We start from the raw sequence: 23,336 nt of genomic DNA on the forward strand, positions 1-23,336 counted from the left end.
GATGGAGGGTGGAAGAAGAAGTAGATGGAGGTGTAGAGGTAGATGGAGGGTGTAAGAGGTAGATGGAGGGGGTGTAGAGGTAGATGGAGGGGGTGTAGAGGTAGATGGAGGGTGTAGAGGTAGATGGAGGTGTAGAGGTAGATGGAGAGGTGTAGAGGTAGATGGAGGGTGTAGAAATTGGAGTGGAGGGGTGTGAGGTAGATGGAGGGGTGTAGAGGTAGATGGATGGGGTGGAGAGGTAGATGGAGGTGTAGAGGTAAGTGGAGGGTGTAGAGGTAGATGGAGGGGGTGGAGAGGTAGATGGAGGGGGTGTAGAGGTAGATGGAGGGGGTGGAGAAGTAGTTGGACGAACGGACGGACAGACAGGCGGAAAGAAAGAACAAAAAAATTAAATAAAAACAAATTGTAAAAAAAATTAAATAAATGCCAGAAAACACGACACTTACCATAAGAAAAGTGAACAGCAGGCCAGTGAGCTGTAGTGACGAGCGGTAATTACAGGTGTTGGAAGTATAATGTTTACCTTTAACCCCCCATAAATACGGTTTACTTTCACTATAGGAGTTTTCTGTGTGACACTACGCCAGCCCCTTATACACCCCCCCCCCCTCCTCCCTCCTCGTTCACTCCCCTACCTACGCATACTCACCCACTTTAACCTCTTGGATAATAGGTCTACCACTTAAGTATTACCAGTGTTTATAATAAGGACTCTTAGATACTCTTAAAGTGATTATTTTTATAACAAATGAAAGACGAATTTGATATATTTTCCTTTTTAATATTACCACAATTTAAGGGTCTGGTCTTTAACTATGACCAGTGTTTAGGGCGGTGATGGGAAGGTAGTAACGGGACTGGGGGTAGGGAGGGGAATGAGGGGGGAGGGGGGAAGGGGGGAGACAGAGGCGCGGGTGGGGGCCAACAGGTCGAGGACGTCCCACCCCCCCTTTGGTGATGTAACCCGTCTATGCTCCCCCTCATCTCCCCCCTCACCAACATGACCCTATCACATTACCTACCCGATGGTGGTAATGGTGGTAGTTGGAATGGTTGCAGTAGGTCTTGTTGCTATAATAGTAGTAGTCGTAGTAGTAGTAGTAGTAATAGTAGTAGTAGTAGTTTGGTCAGAGGATGTGGGAAAAGTATCCATAAATACAGGTAAATCGTTAAAGCAGGTAAGATCGTGTTTTGTTCACCAATGTAAACACGGGTTATCCTACGGTACACGGACAAAAACTCACTGGTTTAGCGTTAAGGTTATGTGAGTTTTTGTCCTACCCCCTCCAACCCCCCCAATATTAACCCGGGTTGGCCTCACGAACTAGCCAAACTGACCGGTAAACCTGGCCAACTTAACAACTTAACCTTCAGTCATTTGATATATTTAGTTTGTTAACCCGACTCGTGTTAATCAACTTTTTAAACACACCTGAAGTCATTTCTTTCCACACACACTAAAACAACATTAACCTAAAATAAAAGAAGGGAACATTAACCCCCATATAATAATAAACAATGCTCATTAACCTCACACGCGACAAAATAAGTTAAGGGGTTACTGGTCGGGTTAAAGTCGACGTTAAGCTGACACCTACCGGTAAATCTATGTATTTTCACCACTAAGTTCACCAACAAAGCGAATCATTAATATCCGATAGTGTGTGAGGTAGGTATTGTCTCTTTAACCGGCTATAGGGTCCGGTAATCATGAATGGTGGACCCTATTTACCGGTATAAATTCTTCTTATGACTGTTGTGACGGAAGTAAGAACTACAGACACAAATATTTTAAGTTTAATTATTTTATCTTAAATTGCCTCACGGATGATAAGTTCTCAAATAAATCATAAAATCCCATTAACTAAAACAATATATCAGTAAAGCTTAAGTGGACAAAATCCCATAAGACAAATCCACTGTGAACCTAAATCCACCAATTGAGAGAAGGTTGGATTAGGTTGGATAAGGGTGATTTACGACATGTGGGTGGGGTGGGGGCGGGAGTGGGGGCAGGGAGGGCGGGGCGGGGTGGGTGGGACGGGGCGGGGTGAGATGGGACAGGTGGGGAGGTGGGGACAGGGGCGGGGCGGGGCGGGGCATGTGAATTGGGTGGGTGATAGTTGTCCAGGAAGCTATCAGGCCGGGTATGGCAATTATCACGTTAACTCAAGGACGCCGCCATCTTTTCTGCCTCCTCATCCACTCCTCTCTCCTCCTCCTCCTCTTATTTCCCACGTTTATTCCCTTACCCTTCAACCTCTTCAGCTATTCAAGTTTCCAATGGCTTTTGTTTACACAGTATTTTTTTTTCCTATATCGTTCTAGGAAGTTTTTTTTCCTTTGGTAAATATCCTGGGTAAAAAAAAATATGTTTACCATCACATCTGATTGATTTTAACTGATATTAATTTATTCTGCTTTAATCATATCTTAAGTTAATTCTACCTTAACCTAACATTAACCTATCTTACTTTAAGCATACCCTAAGTTAATCCCACTTTAACCTAATCTAACTTAATCCTACCCTAACTTAATTAACATAACCTAACACAAACTTAACACTATTTTACCCTAACCATACCTTAACCTAACACCAACCTAACTGTAACCTATTCTAAGAGTTAATCCGTACGTGTGTCTGTCCGCCCGTCCGTGCATCTATCAGTCCGTACGTGCATCTGTCAGTCCGTCCGTGCATCTGTTTGTCCGTACGTACATCTGTCAGTCCGTCCGTCCATGCATCTGTCAGTCTGTACGTACATCTATCGTCCGCCCGTCCGTGCATCTATCAGTCCGTACGTGCATCTGTCAGTCCGTCCGTGCATCTGTTTGTCCGTACGTACATCTGTCAGTCCGTCCGTCCATGCATCTGTCAGTCTGTACGTACATCTATCAGTCCGTCCGTCCGTGCATGTCAGTCTGTTCGTGCATCTGTGTGTCCGTCAGTGCATGTCAGTCCGTCCGTCCGTCCGTCCGTCCGCCCCATAAACAAACACATCACTCACTTTACATCTCAAATAAGAAGATTTCAATTCTCTCCTAAAACGTGAATTCGGGAAACGAACCCAGAGCCTCAAGTTAATGTACCGAACCTGTGGCCCACTGTTCCACAACGGTACGGAAGACGGGGGTCAAAGGTCACACTGTCTGAGAGGGGGGGGAGGGGTGAGGGGGGTGGGGGAAGGTACAGTTATTTATGACGGTTGATGAGAGGGAAGTGTGGGAGGTTGTTATGAGAGGGGGGTTGAGGGGAGTGGGAGGGAGGATGTTGTGTAGGAAGGAGTGGAATGGAGGTTGTTGTGAGAGGGGGGAGTGGGAGGGAGGTTCAACTGAATGAGAGGGGCAGTAGGGAAAGTTAACTTTTCTGAGAAGGAATGAGTGGAATGGAGAAAGGGAGGAGTGGGTCAGATTAACTCATCAGAGAGGGATGAGAGGAATGGAATAATTCACCTGAGAGGGATGAGTGGGGGAGGTTAACAAATGTAAACTCCAAGAAGCTGTTAATAAGATGTAGTGGGTACGTAACTTCAAGGTAATTTTTCACTGTGGGTACGTAATTTCAAGGTAATTTTTCACTGTGGGTACGTAACTTCAAGGTATTTTTTCACTGTGGGTACGTAACTTCAAGGTAATTTTTTACTGTGGGTACGTAACTTCAAGGTAATTTTTCACTGGGTACGTAACTTCAAGGTAATTTTTCACTGTGGGTACGTAAGTTCAAGGTAATTTTTCACTGTGGGTACGTAACTAAAAGGTAATTTTTTACTGTGGGTACGTAAGTTCAAGGTAATTTTTCACTGGGTACGTAACTTCAAGGTAATTTTTCACTGTGGGTACGTAACTTCAATGGGCTGAAGGTCTAGATCTGAGGGGCTGAAGGTCTAGATCTGAGGGGCTGAAGGTCTAGATCTGAGGGGCTGGGGGCTGAGACTATAATTCCCAAATACAGGAATTCCAAATAGGTTGTAGTTATCAATATTAAACACGCATTAATACTTGGCCCCACAGAAGATGGTACAAGATGGTACAAATAGTGGTACTGAGAGTGTACTGTACAAGTAAGACGGTACAAGGCGTTACAAGACGGTACAAGTAACATTGAAATAGAGTTACATTATGTTAACATGGTATTAGTGACGGATACTCACAAAGAGGTATAGGAGTGACAGGTATAGGAGTGACAGGTAGGAGTGACAGGTAAGAGTGACAGGTAGGAGTGACAGGTAGAAGTGAGGTACCGTGCTTCCTGAAGGGGCACCTATAACAACAAAACACACACAAGGTCATAAGATTGGTCAGAGGTCGTGGGATAGAGGTGTCCCTAAGCGTCGCCCGAGGGTCTTGCAACTACCTCCTTGGTGACGTATAGAGTCCTTCACGTATAGAGTCCTTCAGTAATAAGATTTAAGGTGGGGAAACCCTAGCACCTCCTGATGTAGGGATGAAGGAATACTTAGATTTGAAAGATATTACTAAAGCTACATGGAGATTTTACAATAAACTCCTTCAGAAGTAATATGAGATACCTGTAAAGCATCGTCAGTGGCAAGTCTTTCTCCAGAGTGTCTTGTTGGAGTAGGAGAGAGCCCCTAACGTCATCTGCAGAAGGTATTGGAACCACCTTCAAGCATATGGTGTTAGGAGTGAGTAAATGTTGTAGACGATCTGATAACCACCTTCCTGCTAACGAGGGGTTCTTTAGGAGTATGAAGTGGCGTCAATGTTACTTCGGTGATTGTTAAAGACCGAAGCGTGAGGGAAAGCGATACTTGGGAAGAGTGAGGAGATATGGGCAAGGAAGGAAAGGAAGGAAGAAGGAAGAAGGAAGAAAGGAAGGAAGAGGAAGGAAGAGGAAGGAAGGGAGGGAGGGAGAGAGGGGAAGGAAGGAAGGAAGGAAGGAAGGAAGGAAGGGAAGGAAGAGGAGGGAGGAAGGAAGGAAGGAAGGAAGGAAGGAAGGAAGGAAGGAAGGAAGGAAGGGAGGGAGGAAGGAAGGAAGGAAGGAAGGGACTCACTATGTAAACAATGTCATTAACTTTTTCCCTGAGCAAACACTTAATAATTCAGACCCATTTATACATTACCATACTACTTTATAACCCAGCTGAAGGCAATACAGTATAACCAAACAGAGTAAACAAACCCATACAGTATAACCAAACAGAGTAAAACAACCTATAGAGTATAACCAAACAGAGTAAAAACAAAACCTATAGAGTATAAATCAAACAGAGGAAACAAACCTATAGAGTATAACCAAACAGAGTAAACAAACCTATAGAGTATAACAAACAGAGAAAACAAACCTATAGAGTATAACCAAACAGAGTAAAAACAAACCTATAGAGTATAAACTCAAACAGAGGAAACAAACCTATAGAGTATAAATTCATAAAACAGAGTAAACAAAACCTATAGAGTATAAACTAAACAGAGTAAAACAAAACAAACCAAACAAACAAACCTATAGAGTATAACCAAACAGAGGAAACAAACCTATAGAGTATAACCAAACAGAGTGAAACTTATGAGTATAACTAAACTATAGAGTATAAATCAAACAGAGGAAACAAACCCCTATAGTATAACCAACAGAGGAAACAAACTCATACAGTATAACCAACAGAGTAAACAAAAGAGTAAAACTAAACAGTATAAGTATCCAAACAGAGAAACAAAACCTATAGAGTATAAATCAAACAGAGGAAACAAACCTATAGAGTATAACCAAACAGAGTGAAACAAACCTATAGAGTATAACCAAACAGAGAAACAAGCCTATGCAGTATAGCCAAACAGAGTAAACAAACCTATAGAGAGTATAACCAAACAGAGGAAACAAACCTATAACCAAACAGAGAAACAAACCAGTATAACCAAACAGAGAAACAAACCTATAGAGTATAAATAACCAAACAAGAAACAAACCTATAGAGTATATAACCAAACAGAAAACAAACCTACAGTATATAGCCAAACAGAGAAACAAACCTATAGAGTATAACCAAACAGAAACAAACCAGTATAACCAAACAGAGAAACAAACCTATAGTATAACCAACAGAGAAACAAACCCATACAATAGAAACAAGCCTATACAACCAAACAGAGTAAAACAAACCCATAGAGTATAACCAAACAGAGTGAAACAAACCTATAGAAGTATAACCAAACAGAGAAGCAAAACCTATAAGTATAACCAAACAGAAACAAACCTATACAGTACTTCAACCAAACAGAAGTAAAACAAACCTATAAGTATAACCAAGCAAAAACAAACCTACAGAGTATAACCAAACAGAGGAAACAAACCTATAGAGTATAACCAACAGAGGAAACAGGAGAAAACCTAGAGTATAAATCAAACAGAGGAAACAAAACCTATAGAGTATGCCACCAACAGAGGAAACAAAAACCCATACAGAGAGCATACAGTATAAATTCAAACAGAGTAAACAAACTTATAGAGTATAACCAAAACAGAGAAACCTATAGAGTATAACCAAACAGAGTGAAACAAACTTATAGAGTATAACCAAACAGAGGAAACAAAAACAGTATAACCAAACAGAGTAAACAAAACCTATAGAGTATAACCAAACAGAGGAAACAAACCTATAGAGTATAACCAAAACAGAGTGAAACAAACCTACTGCAGAGTATAACCAAACAGAGAGAAATAACCAACAGAGGAAACAAAACCTATAGAGTATAACCAAACAGAGTAAACAAACCTATAGAGTATAACCAAACACAAAACAAAACCTATAGAGTATAACCAAACAGAGGAAACAAAACCTATGAAGTATAGAGCATAACCAAACAGAGAAACAAACCTATAGAGTATAACCAAACAGAAAACAAAACCTATAGAGTATAACCAAACAGGAAACAAACCTAGAGTATAACCAAACAGAGGAAACAAAACTCTATACAGTATAACCAAACAGAGAAAACAAACTCTATAGAGTATAACAACAAGTATAACCAAACAGAGAAACAAACCAGAGTATATAACCAAACAGAGGAAACAAACCTATAGAGCAAATCAACAGAGGAAACAAACCTATAGAGTATAACCAAACAGAGTAGAGAGTATAACCAAACAGAGTAAACAAACCTATAGAGTATAACCAAACAGAGTGGAAACAAAACCTACAGTATAACCAAACAGAGTGAAACAAACCAGAGTATAACCAAACAGAGGAAAACAAACCTATAGAGTATAACCAAACAAGAGTAAACAAACCTATAGAGTATAAATCAAAATAGTAGGAAACAAAACTATACAGTATAACCAAACAGAGTGAAAACAAAACCTATACACAGTAACCAAACAGGAAACAAAAACTCTATAGAGTATAACCAAACAGAGAAAACAAACCTATAGAGTATAACCAAACAGAGTGAAACAAACCATAGATTATAACCAAAACAGAGGAAACAAACCTATAGAGTATAACCAAAACAGAGGAAACAAAACTATAGAGTATATAACCAAACAGAGTGAAACAAACCTATAGATTATAAACTGAACAGAGTAAACAAACCCATACAGTATAACCAAACAGAGGAAAACAAAACCTATAGAGTATGTTCAAATGTAACAAATGCAAAATAATGCATATTTGTCCTAAGTACAGACTCAAACCTCGCATCCATTACTCAGATCTTAACTCAATTTGTTATTAATTTCTAACTATTATGTCTTTACGGTAGCATCGTGTGTGTGTGTGTGTGTGTGTGTGTGTGTGTGTGTGTGTGTGTGTGTGTGTGTCATATCCTGCGGCCTTGAATCATGTACAAAAGACGAGATTACCAGCTAAATCTTGTTTATTGATAAATTTGTAGCAGGATACAATTCAGGGGATGTCGTCGGGATTTCTTCAAGGTCTAATGTAATTGAGTGAGAAGGGTGGTCACGTATGGTTGCAGGAAGTGTGGTTGTGGTCACGTATGGTTGCAGGAAGTGTAGTTTTGGGATAGTATTGACATTTAAACTTCATATAAAATCACCCTCAATCACCACTATTCCCGGGATTTTATATGACCCACTGTGATTTAGGGACACAATTATCTTCCTTGACTGTCTAAATATCAGTCCCACAGCAATAGCTATCTGAGCAAGTGACATGATGTATATAGAGATTTCCTTTTAATATTCCTAATCTATTTTGTGGATTTTTATACCATAGTAACATATTTACTCCTGTTAATTAAATTCAGTTTTGATTTATTTGTTTCCAAGTATATTATGAAGTGAAGGTAATGGTTAAAATCTACACATCAAAAGAATTATCATTATTATCCTCATCTTAGTGCCCCCCTCCCAGACAAAGATTCCCACTCATTTCCGTTTTCTATGATCCTTTGTGTTTCTATACTAAATATGGATGAATTTTTGGCATAAATGGGTTATTATTATTATTATCTCAGACAAAAATTGTACTCTGATTCAGCAACGATAAAATCATACCAAACTATAACACGAAAATCACGAAGCGAAATGAGGCGACAGTAAATAAACACGAATAAATAGATTAGTTTCTCGTCTCAATGTTATTATGACATTTCACTCCAGAAAAACCATAAAATGTCATTGAACTCTTTAAAAGTCATTCCTATCTGAAGAAAAACCAAAACATGCTTAAATTAATTATCTTACCATGAGGAAATTTATAACTAAATGCTAATGTTGCGTGGAAGAAATTAATCTGTTAAGTTACCTTGGAAAAACAAAACCAAGTTGAAATGTTATCTAGAAAATAATTCAACTTAACCTAACCCTTCCCAGAGTAGTAACGTGTTTAATTATCAGGTGAAATAAACTGGGGGGCCTAATATTCATGTGATGCCGTTTTCTTTAATTATTGAAGTCGTTTTTACTCATTATGCTTCAGGGTAATCAGCATGAAAAGCAAGAAGATTACTTTCACTCTTAACCTGTGACATTCTCCTACACTACTTGACGTTACATTGCCTTACGTTCCCTGCTGTGTTGACGTATATAAGTGGATGAATATCGTAATGACACCTCCATATAACGGACTTTTCTCTCCATATAATCCGTTAAATGGGAGGTTCATAAGAGACCTTCGATATAACGGATTTTCACCTCTATACAGTTCGTTACACAGAGGTTTTTATATCTAACAGACCCTTCATATAACAGATACCAATACTACGCTACTGTATTCATACTAGTTATAATGGATTTAAAGCCGTAAATCAAATTTCATCCCAATTACCAAAGCATTATGTTGTTTGAAGCTCGTATTGAAGGCTAGTCAGACTAATTGGGGTTAATCTCTTTTTCCCACTTTCTATAATGTTAAGGTAGAACTATTTTATATTTCTTCCGTTTTCAACCTTATATAAAATATTCAATGCTGCTTCATATATCGAATTTTTATCCCAAGGTATTTCGAACTAGATTATACTAAGCTATTACACTAAGCTATTTTAACTAGAATATAACAAGCTATATTCAACTAGATTATACTAAGCTAAATATCTCTCTCTCTCTTACAGATGGCACGACACAAGCTATGGCCGTTGATGTGGGCGGCGCTGTGGGCGTCGAGAACGGCCGCACAGTATATAGGGGAGGAGAAACTGTCACCCATCCAGCAAACAGCAGTGTGAGTTGACAGTGTTTATTCTGTGGACACGATAAGTGTAAATAATAGTTTGGAGTTTCACTTTTGTTTCTCTCTCTCTCAGACTCTCCCTCTTTCTTTCGTCCTCTCTCTCACCCCTTTTCTCCTATCTCTCGTTTCCTCTCACTCTCTCTCTCTCTCTCTATCCTTCTACCTCTTTTACCATTTATGTCTACACGATTTATTGGTCTGTTTCTAATCTTTACGTTATATCTGCCAAGGTTAACAGCGCCTCTCACAAAGCAGTTTCCATCACTCCAAAATCCTTGCTTGAAGCAGTGAAACGGACAGACAGACAGACAGACAGACAGAGACAGACAGACAGACAGACAGACAGAGACAGACAGACAGACAGACAGACAGAGACAGACAGACAGACAAATTTCTTCCCAACGATTTCCTCACAATACATTATTATTTTCTTTTGTTTTCAAGAATATATAAATAAAAAAGTGTTATTTGTTAAGAAGACAGATTGTACGTATTAAGGGAGATAGTCTATTAAGGGAGATAGTCTATTAGGGGAGATTTAAACAATACAAACAGACAAATGGAGACGATTGTTATATACCTCCAGCAAACAAGCATAAAAAACCCGCAATATATATAAATTTCATCAGTGTTGTGGTAATGGTGGTTGAGAGAGATTTTTTCCGGCTTATATTGTAGCTTAGTTCAAGGTTATGTAAACAAGGTGTTCTTATCAGGTTAGGTTAGGGTTGGGTTAGGTTAGGTTGGGTCGTGTTAGGTCAGGTTGTGTTAATGTAGGTCTATTTACAAAAGGGTTTTTATTCTGATGGTTAAGTCAGATTAAGTCAACCAGTGATAAAAGTAAGTGTGTGTGTGTGTGTGTGTGTGTGTGAGTGTGTGTGTGAGTGTGTGTGTGTGTGTGGTACAGGTGTGACAGACATGACCTCATTTTCAGTCATTCTCAACACGTGGGAGGGGAACAGCCAGCAGCGTCACGGTTCAATATGAAAGTCTCCCGAGTGACCTTGTGCTATGTGAGGACTCTGCTGTGTTGACGGAAATTAGGTCATTAATCCTGACCTGTAATGATAGTTTCCTCTGTTATATTCCTTAATTAACCTAACCTAACCTCACCTAACCTGACCTAGCCTAAGCTGACCTGACCTAACCTAACCTAACCTCACCTGACCTAGCCTAACCTGACCTAGCCTAACCTGACCTAACCTAGCCTAACCTAACCAGACCCAACCTAACCAGACCCAACCTAACCTGACCTAACCTAGCCTAGCCTAACCTAACCTAACCTCACCTGACCTAACCTGACCTAACCTAACCTAACCTTTGTAGCTTTCTTTGTTAACAGACACAACAGGAGGTATTAGCATTATGCAATCGTTCTATATACTAATTGACCTTTAATTTCCAGTACCCAATCAGACAAAAGTGCCACTAAAGCACCCAATTAGGCAGAACTTATCATTTGCGTTATGGTGAAGAACCTCATGAGAACGATACTCAAAATACTTACGTAAATCAGTCACTTATTTCACGAGATACATTTTATCCATATGTACAGTCCTCTTCACTAGTGCGTTTACAGGGGCTCGTCAGGTTATGTGCAGTGTGGGAACCCTGTGTTTGTTTACATTTGACAGAAGGAAACTCACAACAATAAACATATGATATCAAATTAAAACAATATTAAAACAAATATCTGAATGTAATTATTTATGGAATGTTTATATGACGAGCCCCTGTAAACGCACAAGTGAACGGGACTGTACCGTAGTATTATAGTTAATTACTTTGATTATAATTTCTATTACATGTATCAAAGCTATTGGGGTAAAAAAAAAAATCACACGATAAATTCATTGTTTCGAAATATTAACTAAGAAAAAGTATTAATGATGGATAATTAATGAACCCCAATTTGAGATATTCAGTTGGTATTAAAATAAAGAATGCCCCCGAGCTAATGCTAATAACTCTCTTCTTGACCTGACACCATCTTATCTAACTCCTGAGGCGCCTGGTCACGCGTCTCAGGTGAAAGTCAGATTTTTTTTTATAATGAACCTGACCGATTGGGGAGGAGGGGGGCGGTGGTGAGGGGGGTAGAGGGGGGCGGGTGGTGAGGGGGGGGGCGGTGGTGAGGGGGGGCGGTGTGCAGGACATATTAGAACAATGCCTCTCCTGTCTGGGTGGGTGGTGCCGACTGCGGCGAAATGGCATCCAATCCCGTTGTTGGGTTGGGTTGCTGGGCTGTTGTTGCTGGGTTGCTGGGTTGGGTTAGGTTAGGTTAGAGTGAAGGCTCATACACCCGCGGTCAGGTTTTATTTTCGTGTCCAGAAAACTGCGAGACACAACAACGACACGACCTCCTGGGTGTCGTAAATGTCTCTCGTTTTGGAGATCTAATCAGTCCCAGTCGTGCGGGGTCACTGGCATGTATGTGGGCGTGGTGATGACGTAACATAGGACAGGAACATGGACGTGGTGATGACGTAACATAGGACAGGGGCATGGACGTGGTGATGACGTAACATAGGACAGGAACATGGACGTGGTGATGACGTAACATAGGACAGGAACATGGACGTGGTGATGAGGTAACATAAGACAGAAATACGGGCGTGATAGTAAGGTAACTGATTATGGGCGTGATGGAGAGGCGGGATAAGGCACACTGATCCTGACATTTAAGGCGGCTCGAACCATTGAACCTATAGATCATAATCTTGGGACCGAAATTGTTACGATGCTGTTATACGAACCCGTGTGTGTGTGTGTAAAGACCCTCCTTCCCTCCCGCCGCGTCAGGAGAAAGGCCTTTGCTGACCTACACGTTCACCCTCTACCCTACGAGCACTAGAATCAGTCAGGGTAACTTTAAACACCTGAGCTTAAACAGGTACGGTAATACAGGTGTGTTAATTATACGTCTCACCTAAGAACACCTGATTTTGTTTATACACACACACACACACACACACACACACACACACACACACTTAAAATCTAATATCAAACACTGTAAGCGAAGGTACTGTATAAACTAGAAAATACAGAACCCAGACTTAGTATTAACCCCACGGTATACCAAACTTCATATCGATCCGGGTTGCATTAGTGAGTTTTGAGGTAATATTTCGTATAGGTGGGTGAACAGGTAATACGGAACAACGGGTAATACGGAACAACGGGTAATACGGAACAACGGGTAATACGGAACAACGGGTAATACGGAACAACGGTAGTACGGAACAACGGGTAATACGGAACAACGGAAAATACGGAACAACGCGGTAATACGGAACAACGGGTAATACGGAACAACGGTATACGGAACAACGGGTAATACGGAACAACAGGTATACGGAACAACGGGTAATACGGAACAACGGGTAATATGGAACAACGGGTAACGGAACAACGGGTAATACGGAACAACAGGTAGGATGGTATTATTACAATGGTGTCAACTGGAGACTAATGATGTGCCTGGTAATAAGGACTCGGGAAAACCTAACCCTAACCTAACCCCCCCACCCCCCACCATACTATAATAAATAAATCTATAATAAAATAAATTTCTATATTGTAAATGAGACCAAAAAAAAATAAATCCAGACTTCCTACATCTAAGTCTCTCTCTCTCTCTCTCTCTCTCTCTCTCTCTCTCTCTCTCTCTCTCTCTCTCTCTCTAGGTGCCTCACTTTCTCTCTCATCTCTCTATCTCTCTCATCAGCGTTACTTTTTCCCGTTAGAAACACAACAGGGGAATGAACACCCAGACGAAACACTCAATCACTGTCATCACACACACACACACACACACACACACTTCCTGCTGTAACAGACGTGAGATGAAAATTAGCTCTATCCCCCCCTCCCCCCCCAAACACTTGGGTGGATTTGGTTAGGTTAGGTTAGGGGTTCGATTAAGATTAGGTTAAGCTAAATCAGGTTAGATTAGGTTAGGTTAGATAACGTTAAACTAGGTTAGGTTAGATTAGATTCGGTTAGGTTAGTTTAGGTTAGCTTTGGTTAGGTTAGGTTAAAATTTCCACACCTTCGTGACTTCAAATTGACCTATCAGAAGAATCCAGTATTAAATCAGGCCCCCCATCATCATTAAAAATAAAAGGCAATAACATATATACAGTGACTCAAAAAACTATCTGTACTCGGGGTGATCGATGAATTCCACAATGAACACTACGACTCCTGTTGTCTCGGTAGGGTTGTCAAAATCCTTCGTCCATTGTGTCATATTTTATAAACACAACTTTGTATAGATAGATTTTGAGTGACTGAACAATGTAATGAAGAAATACAAGTGTTACTGGTTCACTGGTAACACTGGTAAGGTAATCTCAACATAATCAGGTCACTTGGAATTGCAACACAAACTGGATATGCAGTGTTTCGTAATAGACTTGTCGAGGACTTTAATGGGAGCAAGTCTAATTATTCCTGGTATAAAACCTTCGAGTATAATAAATAATTAACCGAATCGTTCATTAAGTTCAAAATATACAGTAAAACCTCTATTTTAACTATATGGTGAGGAAAATCCGTTATATCGAGGGTCCGTTAGATATAAAACCTCCATCTAACGAACTGATTATTATTTTTACTATTATTTACATTACTATTATTTTTATATTATTATTATTACTTTTATCATTACATTATTATTAGTATTATTATTATTATTATTGTTACAGTATTATCATTATATTACTATTATTATCCTTATCATTATATTACTATTATTATCCTTATCATTATATTACTATTATTATCCTTATCATTATCATCATCATCTTCCCCTGTACAGTATAGGGGGAGCATCACGGGACCTGGACCAGATAGGACCCAAGATCTACACGGAGCGCACCAACACCACCCTTAACTGTGCCTCGGGTTACATGTTGGTAGACGTTCAGTTTAAAGATCCTTTCTACGGCATCATATATCCAAATGGGTCGAGGAATTCTGCCTGTCGCATCCAGGGTCAAGGCAAGACCAAGTACCATCTCGAACTGCCACTCAAGGGATGCGGTACCAATAGGGTAAGATGCTTATCTATGTTAATTGTGATGTTAATCCTCAAATTGCTTCGTGTTAATGTTTGTTTCTATGCAGTTCATGTTAAAAGTAGTATGAAGTAATGTTAACTATTTTCTATGGTATTATTACGGTAAGATATTAACTCTTTGAAGATGTGTGTGTGTTAATCTAAATTTATTGCTTGTAATATACGTAAATTCCTTCAGCTAATCTTTTAAAATACTGAAATTATATTTATGTAGAGGTGACAGATGGCCAACGGTAATTGATATAGAGGTTAGATTAGGTTGGGTTGGCTGAGGTTAGGTTAGGTTAAGTATAGCTCTTAATCCAAGGGTTCATTAACATCCACCCTCTTCACCAATGTCTAATACAACGTGCCTCCGGTAGGTGGAGAGACGAGTGTTCGTTAACAACATCATCGTCAGGTTCCACCCCGGTCTGGAGTTGGAGGGCGATGAAGTCAAGACCATCATCTGCCGCTACCCAAGTCCTAAGGTCATCATTCCGCCTGGCCCGCCCGTCCCTGTCCCAATCATGTACGTACCTTCTGCTATACGTGTTCCAATGCTCCTTAACTCTTCTGTTACTTCTAATACGTGTCCTGATGCTCCTTAACTCTACTGCTCCTTTGGCTTCTAATGACAGTCTTCACGTTACTTCTGCCTTGTTGATGATTCTTGAGATTTTTTCAGTCCTTGCCAGATGCCACGTTCCAAATACCTGTAAGAGAAAATCTGTATTGTGGCGAGAGTAGAAAAATAAACGCCTCACTTCCTCCATTCTATCTCAAACATTTATTTATCATTGTTATTACCTTTTTTCATCAATTTACTCACGTTTACACCCGCTACCAAATTTCTCCCATCGCATGTTCTAAACTCTTTCAGTTATATCTTAAGTGACATCTGGAAACAGCACCTCAATCACCTCCTGTTTACATCTCAAATTTGCAGTACCAAGTTTCTTCTCTTACTAACCGACACATCAAAAAATTAACTATGGTGACATGACACATCCTTGACGTACTCCTAATATCACTAGGTAATAGGGTCCCTCTTAGTGATACTTGAAAACATGCTTCACTCTCCTAAACATCTGGACATTGTTTAAAAGAGTTTCCCATTTCTTCTACTTTTTAAAACGTGTGGTACGTTATATATTCACTACAGCACAACTTTTTATCCACAATATTTGTGTTTAAATTTGTTTTTGCTTTTACTCTCTCAGACATGCAAGATTTCTTCATATTTCTTAACACACATTCACTCAGCCCCTTTCGATTTGCCTTTGTATATTTTCAGTAAGTGAGCACCACGCCCTAATTGGATCACGTGTCTCAATACTCATAATGATCTCAAGTAGTTATGAATAGTTGAGAAATAGTGAGAATGTGTGTAAAAATTCGTTGTTATTTTCTTCTATGAAGGTTTCATGAAGAGTTCAGATATCACCCTAAACTAGTCCCTAGGTTGTGATGAACTGTGCGTCCTTTTTCTGTGTATCTTGACATTTTGTTACCTTTTCAGTGGTCGTGAAATTACCCCGGCAGTCCCAGCGCCATTAAGCGAGGTGGAGATTCTGCTCATCATCTGTGCTATATTTTTCCTGGCGTTGCTGTTGGTGGGGATGGCGTGCTCTTACACCTGCCTCAAGAAGCGCAACATCAAATTGGTGCGGCGGCGTCCCATGTCACTGGGGGCGCCCTCGGACATCACCAAGATGTCAGGGTCGTCACTTAACTTTGACGGTGTCAAGATTCCCCGAGCTCACGCTACCTCCACCACTGACTCTGACACTGCGCTCGTCTCACAGTCTGACACCATTCCCTCTGACTACCCCTCTGATCCCCCATCCAGTGGATCAGAAGGAGAAGAACTGGACATGCGATCTGTTGAACATAGGTCTTCTGCAGCCTCTATGCATATGCACGAAGAGAGGATTCAGGCCTTCCAGAACCAGGCATTCATTATGGATGAAGACCGACTATCTTCTGTGTACTCGGACGCCATGATGCAGAGTGATGCAGAGTTGGTGACAGCGTCCCAGATGATCCGTCCACCACAGCCCACCTTTTTGGTGAGGGTCAAGCGGGCCCCAACACCTCCTAAGACTCCAGAGCCTGATTACCCGGTACAGCTGGCTCAGTCTCAGTCCCTCACCACCATCTTGGAGAGGGATGAGAGCTTCCGAGCGGAGAGTCTACCAGGATCAGAGCACGCACTCCTGGTGTCTGGGTCAGAGGCTGGGGACCTCATCCCTCCTCCAGCCATCATACCCCCGCCGGAGTACGCTCTTTTACATCGTAAGACGCTGGAATACCAACTACGCCCACGACCTCCGCCTCCACCCTCCGAATACAGTTCGGTAGCCAGGTCAGTATCTGAACACGACCTGGAAGTGAACATACGTGAGAACATCCGACGAGATCTCCGACACATTGAAAACATCGAAAAGCTAACGACTGAAACGACCGACGTTCAAGAAACTGTGGAGCGCCACGGACGGCGGTACATGATCCGCCCGCCGCCCTCTGAGCCAGACTCCGAGTACCCGTCCGAGGCCCGCAGTGTAACAGACATTGTGGAGGAGCTGCCTGTGGTGCCCAGGATGCCGGAGGTTACCAGTCATGTGGTGGATGATCGTCACGTCTCCACCATCACCGAAACTCACACCACCGAGGACATTGAGCGCCATCGACGCTTCATCAAACAGGTAAGTTGATCCACCACTTTTCATTTTCATGTTTGGTAACACGGTAAGGCATACACTTATACAGTGTGCTCGTTAGTCGCTACCATTAATAAAATAAAAAAAAATTCGCATTGTGTATCATCCAACAGTACCACATAAAGCCCAAGGCACTGCCTCCACCCAAGTGGAACGTGGCCATTCGTCACTACCCAGGACCCAAGTATGCCGACGAAGTCGAATCTTCAGGGCCTGAATGGGAAGGTTACAGCGAGCCTGGCTCAGACGTGTTCCGCCAGCACATGTTCCACGCTGACGAAGATGACCTCACTCGCCTGGAGGTAGAAGCCCTAGAACATCCTCTTCCACCCAACTGGAATGTGCTTCTTCGTGTCCTGGATCCGCCCCCGACACAGGAAGCCGTACAATATATACTGACGAAAGAGGACCGTGAAAAGTGGCGTCAAATCATCTCCACAGAATCTACCCTCCGCACCATGCTCACATACGCCACTGTGAAGGAGGACTACGAGCGTATCCGTCACGACCAGAGGTGAGACCTTGGCCTTACGGCATTATACTGTATACAAATAACGGTAACAACAAATTACTAACAGAATGACACAGATGACGATGAATAAAACTACTCCTTTTAAATCAGAATATCCTCCTAGATGAACCATGTGATAACTGACTCCTATGTTGCAGGTACGAGACACTGTTTGAGCCTCGCAAGTGGGACGTTATCATCAGAATCCTGTCCCCACCAGACATCCATGACCGCATAGACTCGTCCTCTGAGGCTCCTTCAGTCTCCGACACTGAGAGCCTTCACTCCAAGGACGGCCGAAGGTACGTTATTATTATGGCTGAATCTTAATACTACACATTATCATTACTGTTAGTGCCTCACACGTTCATCAGTCTTGTCTCATAGTGTAATTACGACATAATTAGACAATGTTCCCTTTATTTTCCTCGCCATCTTTGACGTCTTCCCCCCCACCCCCCCCCCAGGTACCGCAAGAACGACGCCCCGGCTGGACGACGACCATCCCTACCACCACTATACGAGTACGACTCTGAGGGTAACCCACTCATCATGCGTCGTCCTGGACCCCCCTCGGCTCGCTCACGACGTTCATCCAAGTAAGACCGACAGACCGACAGTCACTCACCCGACTGAGTGTAATGTCTGAGTGTTAATACGATGTCTGAGTGTTAATATGATGTCTAAGTGTTAATATGATGTCTAAGTGTTAATACGATGTCTGAGTGTGAATACGATGTCTGAGTGTTATGTCTAAGTGTTATATTAATGTTAATATAAACATTGCACTTCACCATAGTTAAGTGAATGTTGTTTACAAGAAATAATCGATATAAAATCACTGTTCGGATAAAAGCTCGAATTCCTCTTACAAATTTGGCTTTCGTGATCATGTTTGTCTTTCACTGGAGATAATAAATTCCTATGGGAGATCTACAAGCAATATTGTATCTCCAGGCTGGCGGCAAGTATACAAGGTAGGAGTGTTGGAGGTAATGTTGGGGGTAGTGTTGGAGGTAATGTTGGGGGTAGTGTTGGAGGTAATGTTGGGGGTAGTGTTGGAGGTAATGTTGGGGGTAGTGTTGGAGGTAATGTTGGGGGTAGTGTTGGAGGTAATGTTGGGGGTAGTGTTGGAGGTAATGTTGGGGGTAGTGTTGGAGGTAATGTTGGGGGTAGTGTTGGAGGTAATGTTGGGGGTAGTGTTGGAGATAGGAGGGAGTGTAGTACCGCATCAGCCAGTTAAAATTAAACCAACTCTGAAATGTTTTGATTCTAACATAAATTAAACCTTAGTATTTACCATCACTTAATAATCTATAGTTAATTGTTGTTTTATTTTGCTACAACAGACCACAACAGCTGATGGGGTTGTAAATATAATGTTATGTTTTTATTAAATATATAAGAGGAAATTATTACGTTGATTATAGTGTGTATAATTTTGTATAATTTTGGGGGGTTATAATTTTTTATTCTATAAAATCTTGTAAGTTTTCAAGGTATAAACTGTATATATTCGCTCTTAAACCTGAATAGTGACTAATTATGAGGAAATGTGTGTGTGTGTGTGTGTGTGTTTGTTCTTTCATCTCTCTCCTCTTATCATTCCCCCAAAGTCTTAATGGAATTTGTTTTTCCTTTTATCTATCTTTCACAAACGGTAAGAGGAGTAAGAGTGAAATAAAATATATTGATGTTTCACCCCCCACCTCCCACCTCCCCCAGGTCGAGCATACACTCCGGGATAGATGTTCGCTCCATGACGGAAACTGAGGTCAACTTCACCCGCGCCGACACCTGGAGTGAGGCGAGCGGACCCAGCATGGCCAGCGGACCCAGCGTGGCGAGTGGACCCAGCATGGCTAGTGGTGCTCGTTCAATAGCAGACCGCTCACAGCCAGAGATCACCTACAACGTGCCTGTACTGCCCGACGATGAGTACCCAGACACTGATTTCGACGACAGGATGTCAGCAAGGACTGGCAGGTCCTTGGCTCGATCTGCTTCAGAGTTCACAGAGGACTGGCGGCACCATGTGAGTTTTACCCCGTCATAAGTTCACTGTTGGTCATTGAATTCTAAGCCTATACATAGCTACACCAGTAATAAATTCTTCCTTTGATTTTACTTTAGACAATATTCTTACAAAACACAAGTGAGACATCGTAACAAAGGAGTTAGGTTAAGTAAAAGGTTAAGACGAGAAGGGTTAAATACTTGCATCGAGGATTTTGGATAATATGTGAGGATGATGAGAGTAAAGTTACTGAATAAGAGGATATATTTAATAACAATGTCGAGTGTACTAACAGTGTGCCTCTCGCGGCCCCACAGGAGCCAGTTGACAGGTACTCCCACGTGTCAGGGTCGTCCTTAGACAGCAAGAGGCGGCAGCTGGAGCGATCCACAACGGAGTACTTCGAGGAGCCGCCACACCTGAGTGACGTGATGACCTCCCCTGACCACTCCCCCGACAACTCCCCAGGCCCAGTGGCCAGGTACCAACATCAGTACCGCCAGTATCATCGCGACTACGACAACCAGCGGTTCGGCCAACAGTACGTGCAAGACGTAGAGGTGGTGGACGATGGTTATGTGGTGCACGCTGAACGACGTACACATCAAGAGCGGCGAGTGGACCACCGCTCTGATCGCTCCACACACTCGGGTCGTGAAGAGGTGTACTCTGTCGCCGAGACTGAGGTGTCAGGTTGGGCTCGCAAGCATTAAATGTCCTCGTGCCGAGCTCTAAGATTCAAATGCCTAAATGCATGGGCACTGAACTGCCAGGTCCCAGTATATGCTTTGCCGCTGCTGAGAACGCGCACAACACAGCTAGCGGAACAAATATTCCCTGGACATGTATAACACGGGGACGCTTAACAGAGGGCCACCGGCAGCAGAGGTTGACGTGTACATGGGACACCATCAGGCCGCACGACCTGAACCTAACTCTTCTCTGGTGATACGAACACTAACTGCCTGAGGGCACAGTGTATCATGCTAATATATTAACAAATCAAACGCATCTGGCACTGGAGTGGTAGACTAACTTCACAGGTTACGTGTGTTCATATAACTAGTGCTTGAAAGGACGCTATTTTGTGTGGTCGAGGTCACTTAACCTGTGAGATAATCTAGCTACCGAGCAGGCTTGCCTCAGCTCGCAACAACTGCCTACTAATACAAGTGAGAGACCAAAGCGGTGTTCTTATCATCCCCTCGCGCCTACGATGTCGGCTCACTGCTACAAATTAAAACAAACAGTCTCCCTGATTTTTAGGAACCCCCAACCATTAATTCTAACTAATATCCCATCAACTTACAATCGTTTATTTTATTTTTGTTTATATTCAAAACCTTAAAATAGCAGTGCACAGTCAGGCAGTGTTCCCACAGTTATAAATCCTAGTCACCGTGTGTTAAACTGACCAGACAGATGTGAGGGGCCGCTAGGACCGCCGCTCGACACCCAACGGGAAACAACACCTGCACGAGCACGCTGTAGAACGTTTACTGACATCCTCAACCAAGACTTAACTCCAGTCAAACGTGTATAAGTAACAAAAAATGGCATGACGTCTTAGTAACTGGTAATGAATGGAATGTATGAGGAGGTTGAGGGTGATTTTTGACTGGATGATAACACGTGAATGGTATAACGATGACTGTAAGATGATATCAAGACGGTATGATAACTGGTGACTGAGTGAAGGTGCAGGGATCTTGTAAATGATAAATCACTAGACTGTATGATGACTGGGGTGTGTCTAACTGTCGAGGATAACGTCTGATGAAAGGGAAAATGACTGGGCAAAAATCTTTATGACTGGTGAGAGAGAAAGAGTGTATGACTGGTATTAACTGTATGGTAGTAGGGTGAAGGGAGCGAATGTGTCAAGATGTTGCCCCGTGGTGGTATACAGTTCTCTCACAACGCTCGGGAACAAGGGCTTCAGGGGTAAAGGGCTGGTAGATGTTACTTCTCAGCCAATCTAGCAAATAAAATGATATAGTGAAGTATGTTAGTCTGAAATTAACACAAATGTCATGATACTAACATTCACCATTTTTTTTTTTTCTGTTGACAAGCTTCAAAGTAACATAATGATTGATTTAAATTTTACATTACTTTATATCTGATTCAGGTACAAGCAGATAAGGTTATGCCAAAGCTTCTGTGTGCTTTCTTGTTAACAAATTATTGAACTTTGGATGTTTTAGGGAAATAATTATGGATAGGTCGAGTTTATATTGTTTCAACCAATCAGAGGGCTCTTTATCGGAATGACGTCATGGTTTACCAGCCAATAAAACGACCGATATGATAATTTATTTTCCCGAATATATCCATTGTCAAGATTTATTTAGGGCAGGTAAAAAATATCATTGTAATAAGTTCGTATATTTTAACTAACTTTTTATAAGCTATATTTTTCGATGTTTAAGCAGAGGAGAGTAGAGGAAAGAGACGTTATCATGAGTTAGAAAAAGTAAACAACAAAGTGATCTTACCTTCAAAATATTTAGATACGTTTTCACTTGATTAATATAACATTCAAATGTAATTATCACTTACTAAATGGTCATTACTTCACTGATGTCATAATAAAATAATAAAATTCATGTTAATAATAGCAAAGAATGTTTAATAAGTGAAAATAGAGACGAAATAGTAAGCCGTTTACTCTCTTTAATCCAACTAACTTTTTATAAATCTCCTGAAAAAAATCCTGCCCTAATGAAGTAGTTTAGATGTACAATAACAACTCTGAGACATAACCTGGGTAATTCTCTTTCGTAAATCATAAAAAAAATATCAGTGGGAAGACAATAATAGACTTTACTTCACATGTACCCAGTGGTCAGAGTTGTTTATTATACAAAATCCACACACACATCTACACGACCAAATTCTGGAGCTCAATTTACTTCCCCAAACTATTTAAAAATGTAAATTAATATCCTTAAACCTTTCTCCATAACCAACTAGAAGGAAGAGAACGGATAAACTAAGAAATTATATACTGTATATGTCGTCAAAATCAGTGTTAACAAAAAAGTTATTAATGAATTGATATCACAACTCCTACAGCTTGAAGAATTTGGTCTGTTAATAATGAATCCGTTTCATGATCCAACGAGGAAGCTTCATGAACCTGATTTATGATGAGTGAACCAGATTTATGGATAGGTATTATGAACCGGCTTCATGAACCAGCCACCTGACACATGAGGCGGAGGGTGATGACATACCAGCTGGGCTCGCACATGTACCTGATCAGAGTAAAATTCTCATCATTTAACGAAACCAAACATGAAGAAAGCATAGTAAACACATTGTGTATTAATGCTTTAAATACAGGCCATAATAGTTTCTAATGATA

At 41.3% G+C, this 23,336-nt stretch overlaps 1 protein-coding gene across 1 annotated transcript in view; it reads left to right on the top strand.

Annotated features, from left to right (window-relative positions):
* The window catches only part of LOC121856161, a 62,593-nt gene extending 39,257 nt beyond the window's left edge, over positions 1-23,336 (top strand). Inside the window, exons 3-11 of the mRNA XM_042351480.1 lie at positions 9,532-9,641; positions 14,476-14,710; positions 15,099-15,247; positions 16,238-17,423; positions 17,552-17,952; positions 18,108-18,251; positions 18,417-18,548; positions 19,675-19,984; positions 20,284-23,336. Coding sequence (XP_042207414.1) covers positions 9,532-9,641; positions 14,476-14,710; positions 15,099-15,247; positions 16,238-17,423; positions 17,552-17,952; positions 18,108-18,251; positions 18,417-18,548; positions 19,675-19,984; positions 20,284-20,679 — 3,063 coding nt within the window. The 3' untranslated portion in view covers positions 20,680-23,336. The remainder of the gene's footprint in view (positions 1-9,531; positions 9,642-14,475; positions 14,711-15,098; positions 15,248-16,237; positions 17,424-17,551; positions 17,953-18,107; positions 18,252-18,416; positions 18,549-19,674; positions 19,985-20,283) is intronic.

This window comes from Homarus americanus, unplaced genomic scaffold (assembly GCF_018991925.1).
Source record: "Homarus americanus isolate GMGI-L3 unplaced genomic scaffold, GMGI_Hamer_2.0 scaffold48016, whole genome shotgun sequence".
NCBI lineage: Eukaryota > Metazoa > Arthropoda > Malacostraca > Decapoda > Nephropidae > Homarus > Homarus americanus.